Here is an 11,018-nt window from a genome sequence, read left to right on the forward strand (position 1 = left end):
AGATAGATAGATAGATAGATAGATAGATAGATAGATAGATAGATAGATAGATAGATAGATAGATAGATAGATAGATAGATAGATAGAATAGAGAGGTATGTTTTTATTAGATACTATCAGCAAGATGGTAAATGAAATCAAACGGCTGAATGAAACTAAAAAGGATTCACCAAGTCCAATATCACCCTTCTTGACCAACGGAATACATAAATTCCATATAAGATGAAGGTCTGCAACAAATCCTGGCACAAATCCATTTAATCATATTCACTCATTACTTGCGAGCAAAGCTAATGGCAAATTAAAGGAGTGATAACCTGGTGTTTAATGTATAAAATTGCTTTAAAAGTCACGTTTCATTAGTTTTAGGGGGAAAAAGAATAAAAGGATAATAAATTACCCCTTTTCTTACCTCTTTTTTTTTTCAAGGGTCCACATACGAATGTGACTAGTTTGTTACTTTGTTCATTTGGATGTAGCATTGAGATCATTACTAGTTTCCCATAGTTTTTTTCTATCATGCTTTTCTGATCTCTTTAGGTAAAAAGTTACATAAGCTGCAACATTTGCTGACTGACTGCAGGCGGTTCTTTCATGCATCTAACAATATCTTATTCTGCTTTTAGGAAGTATATTTTGCTCTGACACAGAACTAGCTTGGTTTTACAAATTCTAATCAGTAAGTTTACTTTTGAGAAGAGATTATGTGGGGATTTTAGAAAAAAAATGGTCAGAGATCCCTCTTTCCCTCTCTTTGTTTCAATCATGTGTATCAAAGGTGAAATCATTTTATTTTAAGGCATTGACAATAATTGTTATACCGATGAGTTTTTTAAAAAGCAGATACAACTTTTTTTATTTCCCCTGTTTAAAGTTGTTCAACGAATGTGCTTGGCATTAAATCAACATTCATTATTCCTACAAAATGTTTGATATATGAAAACTGCTTTGATTGCAGGGTTTGCCTTTTTTAATTAAGATTGTCAGATCATTTCCAGGGAAACAGCTGTTTTTATCAGTAGGAGAATGAAAGGGTGCTGGTAAATAGAGAGTGTATGTGAACCTTAGCCAAAGCTTACGCTCCAGAGGGCGACTCACATGAGGGAAAGACATGGGTGGAAGCAGAGATTACTCTGGGAGATAGAGTGCGGCTGGTTAAAGAGGATCAGTTTATCTTCACCAAGGCCTACATGACTCCCTGAGGGCTTTGAGAGAGGCTAACTCTTTTTTTTATCCTTCATTTGATTGGAACATGGCAGAGGCGTTTAGCATGAATGTGAATTGTGTGGATTTCCTTTTTAAACTGGATCCATTTTGCAAATTTCTGATTCCTCCTAACTTTTATTAATAATAAATAATAATTTATTATTTATAATGTCATAATTTTACTACAGAGATCACATAAATGTCTTCCATACATTTGTGACTCTTAATTTTTGACATTTACTGTTCAGTTGATGGATTTTAATCCCATAACCAGATAATTCACTTGTCATGGTAACCTGGCTCCCCCTGCAGGTGGCATGGAATACTACAGCAGAAGCATTGGTTTGTAAACTCAGTTTAAGCTCAGACAAGCATAACAGACTCGATAAAGATTTGTCAAGTTTTGACCCTGTTATTTGAAATTCTTTTGCAGACCCAAATCTCATAGCAATGATGCCCTGCAGCTAAATTAAAAAGAATTGGAAAAAAGTGTTTATTCTGATGAAAGGAATCCTATTAGCACATGTTAAGCGTGGCCAGACTAAATTCTAGCCTGCAGCAAAGTATAATTAGGACAGAGCTGAATGAGGCAGCATAGTATCATAACATCATCCTCTGGTATGTTATTTTATTTTATCTCTGCAGGATTCAAGTTGTTTTTAATTCCACATCTTTAACAAATTTTTTTTTCATAAACACACATACGCACCCTCACATATTTGCAACCCGGATAGAAAGAGCTCTGGATTAGTGAAGATTTTTCCTCATTTAATAAACAATTGGATGACACACTTGCGGGGATAAACCTCAAAGATACACAAGAACGGTGTGGAGTGAGGGCACCGCAGGGCATTATCCTACTTCATCAGAGGTATCATTCAGACCACATGCGTGCATCCCAGTGATTTCCTGCAGAAGGTACACAAACGTAAAGATAAAACCCTGATCCTTTATGATTGAGCTACATCTACAAAATGCATATTAGTCATTGCACATTGCATTCAAAACGTGATGACATCCTCAGGGTTGCTGCAACAGCTCAGGCATTAGTTTGTGTTTCAGCTCAGGAATAAGGTCAATCAGAGAGGAAAACAAAACCAGAGCACCGTCAGGATTTGTGTCGAAAATCTGAATATAGAAGATTCATCTGTACCTTAGGCAGCAGTGCATTATTAATCAGCATCCATCTAACAAGACAATGATGATAAAGATGTTTATTTCATGCATACACGACACATCAATGGCTTCCTTTCCTGACAGCTTTGATATGAGCACACATAATATAAAGCCATAAAAATATAAAACAGGAAAATGTTTCGGACTCCCAGTTTAGACTGATAATGAAGGGATTATAAGCAGATGTTTATTCTCTACTTTACTGTACTTGTTGAAGTTTAGACTAATTGATCTGCGTGGTGGAAAAAAAAGTTAAGATCACAGCATGGTGTGTATTATATACAAGTTTTAAGATAGACAGACCCATAATGCGTAGATGTAAAATGTAAGCAAATTTCTACATGTTGTTTTTTGAAAAATTAGCTTTATGTGCTTAGAGACCATTTTTTTACACAAAACAGCTCAAGCTTGGTAAGAATGGATATAAAGCATCTGAAAACCTCATTATGCTTTTATCTAAACCTTTGAATTGTAGCTCTGTCTGATCAATGTCCTGCTGGAAGGCAAACCGCTGCTCCAGTCTCCAGTCTTTTATCAACCCAGTTAACTTGTCTGTACTGAATAAAAGCATACCCACATAATGATGCTGTGAACACCATGGTTTAGCCTTAGGGTTATTTGGGATAGGAAATTGCAGTCTTATTTTTTGGCTATCCATAACCTTAAAACAAAGTGGTCTTCCCCATCCTTTGTTTAGCACTCTTCTATACAGGTCAGATTGTTGGAGAGGACAATTAATTGGTGTCAATCAAAAGACACTTTCAGGAGAGCCGAGGATCTCTGCAGCTTTGTCAGAGGGGTGTCGGCTGACTGCTCTTAGTTTTCTATAATGTATTATGGTTGTCCATCCATCCATTTTCCATCACACTTATCCCTGCTGGGGGTGCTGGTGCCTATCTCCAGCTGTCAGTGGGGGAGAGGCGGGCTACACCCTGGACAGGTCGCCAGTCTATCGCAGGGCAACACATAGGCAAACAATCATTCACACACCTAAGGAGAATTTAGAGAAGCCAATTAACATAACAGTCATGTTTTGCGACTGTGGGAGGAAGCCGGAGTACCTGGAGAGAACCCACGCATGCTCAGGGAGAACATGCAAACTCTATGCAGAAAGACCCCGGGCCAGGAATCAAACCTGGAACCTTCTTGCTGCAAGGCAGAAGCAAATCATACCTCTCTGGGATTTTTTTTTATTTTGTAAAAATTATTTACCCCAATGAATCATTATTCTTGCACTTTGCTATTTGCTCTACATTGCGCCACAAGAAAATACAAACAGGTTATTATATTTCTGCTTCTTTTATGAAAAATTTGAATAAAAAAATGTATGTTTGTGCTTTTTAAGGCACTAAAGGTAGCTTTAGGCTTTGATGTTGCTTTTGATTTTACCTCTTAGAGATTGATATATGTTTTGCAGCCACCATAAACACAATCACTATCAGGTCTGTTTATTAATGCAACTTGTGCCGAATATTGCTGCAACACAATGATAGCACAGGAAAGTGCAAAGTGATAAAGTAAAAGTTGTTTTATGCTCTGTATCTCTGTCCACTGGACACAGGTATATAACGATTGGTCTGAGTGAGAACTCATTGGTATACTGCCAAATGAAATTAAGGGCTGAAACAATTAAACGGACTAATCATATAAACCAATAAACAACTGAATCATCAACTAATTTATTGTAATTGAAGAATCATTAACTAGAGTATACAGAATCTAAAATATGCCTTTTGCTAAAAGAATATCTCATTCTGTGCAGTAATAAATACAAAACTTTATAACAATGCAAACGATTTACATTAAGATGAATATCTGAAATGCAAAAGCATATCTTTCTCTAGATATGCTTGACACTTTCAATACAAAACCAATTAAATTTAATTTCCGAGCACTTAACTTGAACAAATATTTACTGCAGTATATTACTTACCGTACCTTAAAGGAATAGTACACCCAAAACATGATTAGCCTTCATTTTCTACTCACCCCCATGCTGAACAACACCCTGGAGTACTTTTTTGATATCTCAAATGCATCTGGAGATCTGGGAGGCTTCTTGCTGTCTGCTGACATTCAAATAATGGAGGTGCCCAGCGCCCGAGGCAGAAAGGTCCATAAAAGTCCACAAAAAACGTGTCAATATTCCTCCATACTGCTCGTCCAATGTATTCCAAGTGTCCTGAGTGGGTAGCATCCAGAATTTACTCGAAACGAAGTCATTTAGAATGTTTTTAGAGCATAAACAGTAGTGTATAGGACTTCCTGAAAGCGCGCACATGCGCGTTCACGATGCTACGGAAGCCGGCAGACCAAACCAGCGCATTCAGCTCGGCAAAGAACTCATGCTCTTCCTCAACACTGAAGTCCTCAGACATTTTTCTTTTGTTGTTTCTTTCTTTGCACAGGTAAACAGCACATTTCTTCTTCTACGCTTGCATTATCGGCAGAGCAGACGCTGAATGCCCACTTTCATCTGGTTTGGTCTGCCGGCTTCCGTAGCGTCGTGAACGCGCATGTGCGCGCTTTCAGGAAATCCTATACACTACTGTTTATGCTCTAAAAACATTCTAAATGACTTCGTTTCGAGTAAATTCTGGATGCTACCCACTCAGGACACTTGGAATACATTGGACGAGCAGTATGGAGGAATATTGACACGTTTTTTGTGGACTTTTATGGACCTTTCTGTCTCGGGCACCATAGACCTCCATTATTTGAATGTCAGCAGACAGCAAGAAGCCTCCCAGATCTCCAGATGCATTTGAGATATCAAAAAAGTACTCCAGAGTGTTGTTCAGCATGGGGGTGAGTAGAAAATGAAGGCTAATCATGTTTTGGGTGTACTATTCCTTAAACAGATATCTTTTAGAAAAAATATTATATAAAAAAAGCACAAATTAATTGAATCCTAAAATAATTGATACCAGATTCCCTACTTTAGCCTCAGTAGAGAGAGTGGTGTTATTTTTCAGCCATTGACCTTTTCTGTTCCTCCAAACTTCACATAAACTAAAGATACTTTTCACTGATCTGCTGGTGAACACAGGAGGTTAGCAGCAGGTAACTTTAAGTTCTGTGGTTTAAAAAAAAGTTACCTTTAAAAATTGTATTCATTAAAAAAACGATTATCTGCATAGGAAAACATGTTTGTGTATGTAAAAATAATTACAAAGTTCTGAGATTTAGACATAAATCTATAAATTAGATTAAAGCTCCCTAGGATGTTGCCATACATTACCACTTACCTCACATCAGCTAGATTGTATGCATAAAAATCGGTAAAAGTAGTTCTGAGATCACAATTTTTGTTTGGGTTGAGCTTCATTTAAAGTGGAAGTTAAATATAGAATACGTTGTAATGTCATAAGGTTTTCTGTTATGAATGAATGTTACTAAAAAAAAAAACACACAGATTGATTGATAATCTCACTTTAAAATATAATTTAGGAAGTTAGAAAGACTCCTGCAGAAATGATGATTGATCCTGGAGTTTGGTCCATATCATCCAGCGTGAGAAGCAGCACTTCATCTACATCCTACATACTTGAGCATCAGGCATTAAAGCCTTAAATGATACAGTATGAAATATTACTACTAAACTATGAGGAAAACAAACAAAATTATATTTTGATGAGACTGTAAGCCTTGTTTTAAAAGACCATCACAATAACTTTGTAATGGCTGGTTAGATAAACGTATGATACCTAGTTTCATTTTTCAATAAGTTTTTAATTTTGAAAATGATCTTTAATTTTTATGATGAAAGGTGATGAGAATTTCTTCTTTTTTACATCTTTAGCTTACTTACTGATGTGCAGTAAATTCCACAATGAGAAAGGTTGAATTTGATTATACTTTATTTTGAAAGATTTTTTTGAAGAATTATTTTAAAATTTTATTTTTAATCCTCTTTTTATGTATAAGCAAATACCATTAATTTGTTTGCTTTCTCCTTTTACATTAAAGGCCTCTATTTAATTTTTTATACTTTTTTTTGCAAAGAATATCTCTGAGCTTTATTTTTCAACAACATCCTTAATCTCTTTGACACGACTGGTTATGTTCCATTCAAATCTCCTCCTTTATTATTATCCTCTTTGAAAGGTTAAGACTTTTATTTTGCAGAGTAGCTTAAAAAACGTATTTTGAAAAGCATAAGTAATCCTCTACTCATGCTTTTTTTAGAATATTCAATCTAATTTTGCTATAATCTAATTAAGACTATAATTTTTAGGAATTCTTTAAGAGTCCTTGTTTATAAAACAAACGTAATCCTTTTTCATGACCAGGTTAGTTTAAAGCTTTTCGCTATAATTGCTTAAGTTTAAGGTGTATCAAGAAAAGAATCTCATGTTAAATGGATTTGGATAAGTAAACACTTGACCAACCCTAATTTGTAAAGTAAAGCGGTATTTGGTCACTCTGACAACAGCTTTTTAGATTGTACGTTGTGACTAAAAGAAACTTAAAGACTAATACTAGATATCATATATTAATTGAAGATTAAATTGGAGACAAATGATTTTAAAAGGATCTACGCATATAAACATCAGCCCTCCTGTCTCTTCTCATTCAAGAAAAAAAGGAAAGGAGGCGTGTCTATCTGAGCAGATGTGGCGATCTCAGCAGGGGGTCTGCTCCACTCGCTCTCTTTCATCTGTGGTCTGCCCATGATCCTGTCTGAGCACATTAGGCACACATTTCTCAGTTTCCCTCTCTGCAACTGGAAGACTTTTAGGGACAGCTGGAGTTCTGACTTCATTTTCCCGCTGAAGTTTTTGAACCGAAATTCAAACTGGAGACACAGATAGAAATCGGCTGCTGGGATCAGCTGATCCAGCTTCAGTTGTCGGGTTCTGGTGACTGGGCACCCTGTGAGTCTAAAAGCCTCCTCTCAGATCTTGTATTTATAACTTCCAATTGTTGTTCGGGTGTTTTTACTGTAGCTGTGTTGATCACAAACAGTTATTGCACAAAGTATCTGTTTTTTTTCTCTGTCATTTTTCTGGTCTTTATACAACTAACATAGAGTTCCTTTTCCTTTTTATGGGGTGTTTGTGCCTTTTTTGTGACAATGCATCCTATATATACCCCTAAAAATATTTTAAGGTATATATGCATTTATTCTTTTTGACTGTATTGTGATCAGTTTTACATTTTATCACATTAATAATATGAAAAAAAATTCTAAATTAAGTTTCAACCTTTTCTTCATACTTTTTGTGTCCCTTTTAAATAATAGTAAAAGAAACACACAGTTGATTTTATTCTTTTATAAAGCAGTGTGGATTTTTTTTATTTTTATAACATGACTTGATATTAATTTCTGCATGACTTAATAATCACCAAGCTTTTGTTTTATTCAAACCAATATCCCAACAAATATCCCATCTGCTGATAAGGTTTTTTTTTTTTTTTTTTTTGGGCTTGATGCATAATTACATATTAATACATTAAAATTGTTGAGTTTCAATGCACATTGAAGCTATAAATATCTATCCAAATAAATTTTACGCTATTTTTCTATCTTTTATTCCAGAGTAATATGAGAAAAACAAGCTATTAGCTGATTAAATAGCTGAACTATCTGTTAAGTGATCAGCCTGCATTCATCTGCTAAATGCACATATCTGCATTCATCTTGCAATTTGAAAACTGTTATATTAATAAGAGGGATATGTAGAGCTCCATAAGGTGTCGTATCTGGTCTCTCTGTTCAAACAACATCATTTGTCTTTTAGCCAGCTGACCATCAACTGTACAGTAACAGGCAATGTTAGAACAGTACAGGAAGTTAGCTGCAATCATTTATGTTTAGTCTGAGTAAGATTTAAGATTTAACTTGGTTTTTTTATGATAATCAGTTTATTCTCTGATTACTCATTTTATGTTTTAATTTCTAAGTATCCATAGTCCAGAAGGTAAATAAAAGGGAATTTTCTCCTGAGATTATTCTTTAGGTATTATCATCTGGTTGAGCCATTCTGACCACTATATTCATTCATACATTTTTTCCAAGCACCAAAATATCAAGCAAATTAGGACAAGTTTAGTTATTTAAAGATCACCTTAAGACAAATATGAATTTTTAAAAATGTCACACTTCCTAAAAATGAACATGTTCTAAACCTGTGTTTGTAGTTGAACATGATAAATGAAATTATTTTACTGCCCCAAATATTGATTCACCTTTGGTGAATTTTTCTGTATCTTTTTAGGCGAAAAAAACAATGAACTCCTTATTAACCTCATGTTTGCTCTTGTGTTATTGTTCCAGGTGACACCAGGAAGGTGGAGATGCCCAGCAGGGAGATAGAGGTGGTGAAAGGCCAGATGGTGGTCTTACAGGCCTGGTACAGCCCCAGCTCAGATATCTCCCAGAATACAGTCATTTGGCACTTTACAGGGAATGACTCCAAGCAGGTAAGATGCTCAGCTGGAACAGTGAAAGCAACTGTTAGATATCTGATGTCTAAACTAGAAAAAAATGACATGATAGTTTTGTTCACAAAAACATAATTGTAATATCCTGGATGTAGATTTCGAGAGTTGGTTTTCAAGCATCAGATTTAAGAAAGAAAACATTTTCAGTTTGCTCACACATTCAAAGGGTCAATATTTATTTTAGATAATACTTTTACTTTAAATAAGTTTAAATAAAAAAATATTCTGAAAACATATTTGAATGGCATTGTTTCCTTGTGTTTTAATAATCTCCAAGTTATCATCTGAGCTCTGTGTATCAATAAATATTCATCATTATTTTTATTTATTTTTTACATCTTGGTGTTCTTCCAGTCTACCTGCTGCACCCGTAGTATGACCCTATTCAAACCACTGATGATTAAATAGAGAAGTTACTTTGAAAGAATTACCATAAAGTGCAGCTTTTTAGTTGATCCTGTAGTACTATAGCAGAGTTCAGTGAACTTAAAATCCTTGGATGAAAACACAACATAACAGATTTGTTTGTATACGTTGATGATTCCTTGTCAGATGGATGTTTGCTTGAGGTCTGCTCAACTTTAAATTAAAGTCAAACAAAATGTGTAGTTTTTTTGCATAGTGCATTTTCTGTCTGTGATCTCCTGAGTTTAGGATCATATTAAACTTCACAGCTAATGATTAATATAAGACATAAGTAGAGAGCTAAGAATAGATGATGTTAAGGAAAAATGACACTTTCTCACATTTTGCTGCCCTGCTTCCATGTGATCTCTGTCAGATACATATCTGCACAAGCGATTAATATAATCTAAACAATGTCAGCGTGTGACGCCTTTGAGCTTATCTCTGACAGCAAATCAGCCAAGATTTTAACATTTTCCATCTGTATATATCAGGATTATCTTCATGTTAGGTTGTCCTCTGTTGTTAATCTGCACATCTTGATTTGCTAAATTATATAAGAATATGTCCTCTGGAATTCTTTATACTTTGTTTCTCTGTTTATTGGAATATTGCGATAGAACAACACAAAGTGATGTTCTCAGTGACGTGATGCTTTTCAGCATTTTTAAATATAAAGATGCTGAGAGGTATGACCTGCATTTGGATTCAGCCGTTTTTACTCTGATAGGACTTCAATGACATTTATGTTGATCAATTGCCTCCATGAGTTTGCCTGATGAGAATATTATTTCCTGTCTTAGAGAAAATGCAGCTGTTTTAAGGAGTCATTGATGGTTTAATGGAGAGCATCAGTGAACAGAAAGCATTATGAAGACCTTGAAACACTCAGTACAGTTCAGGGACAAAGTTTTGAAGCAGGTTTTTTTCAAACACAATTTGTATTGTAAAATATGCTGATGATGATATCACTCTGAACACCCCATCCTCATATTAAAACTTGGCGTTGTATTGAAATCGCAAAATAACATCTAAATAATTTAAAGATTGTGATGATAACAAAGGGATACGAGTACATTTGAGTGGCAGGTGCTCAGTATTATTGACTTTGAGTATGCATATATTCCCTAAGAAACACAGAAAGAACAACCCTTAAAACTGCTTCATAACAGAATGTCTCTTTGTTTTTTAGGGATGCATCACTTCAATATTATTATTTAAATTGGCCTCAGTTCTGAAGAAAATACTATATCTGGTATTAATAAAAACAGCCCCCATACATAGGGGCAGATCTCTTCACTCTATCTTTTGCACCTTTTAAGATATTTATTGCCCAACCGTGGTGGGGTGGTAAATATGTTATTTAATCAGATAATATTTGGACTGTTGTTTGTTGTTTATGAACACAGGCCCTACCGCCTGTGTGCTAGAATAACAAATGAAAGTGTGAATCCAGCTTAAATCATGGTCAAACAGATATTTCTGCACATACATGTAATACCTTCACCACAGCTTCCCTTCAAAATATAAAAAGTTATTATCAAATATTATTCCGCTCCAGTGGTGTCAAAAGTACACACTTTTGTTACTTAAGAACTTGACCTCTTTACTCAAGTGAAAGTGAAGTATGTGCTTCAAAAACTACTTAAAGTATAAAAGTATAAAGTAACCTTTAAAAAAAAACAGCCAGATGCTCGTACTCGTACTCGTCGTCTCCCGCTTTATCCGGAACCGGGTCGCGGGGGCAGCAGACTAAGCAGAGACTCCCAGACTTCCCTCTCCGC

General features: G+C 35.2%; 1 protein-coding gene across 2 annotated transcripts in view; it reads left to right on the plus strand.

Moving 5' to 3' along the window:
- Nucleotides 1–11,018, plus strand: part of LOC107102117 (endothelial cell-selective adhesion molecule-like) — a 93,073-nt gene that overhangs the window by 63,096 nt on the left and 18,959 nt on the right. Inside the window, exons 1-2 of one of the 2 annotated variants that reach the window (XM_015401294.1) lie at nucleotides 7,129–7,259; nucleotides 8,663–8,808. In XM_015401294.1, the coding sequence (XP_015256780.1) occupies nucleotides 8,683–8,808 (126 nt within the window). In that variant the 5' untranslated portion in view covers nucleotides 7,129–7,259; nucleotides 8,663–8,682. Of the gene's footprint in view, nucleotides 1–7,128; nucleotides 7,260–8,662; nucleotides 8,809–11,018 lie in introns of those variants that run through there. The other variant, XM_015401293.1, reaches the window with a different exon arrangement.

The sequence above is a fragment of the Cyprinodon variegatus genome, unplaced genomic scaffold (assembly GCF_000732505.1).
Source record: "Cyprinodon variegatus isolate N-32 unplaced genomic scaffold, C_variegatus-1.0 Scaffold1205, whole genome shotgun sequence".
NCBI lineage: Eukaryota > Metazoa > Chordata > Actinopteri > Cyprinodontiformes > Cyprinodontidae > Cyprinodon > Cyprinodon variegatus.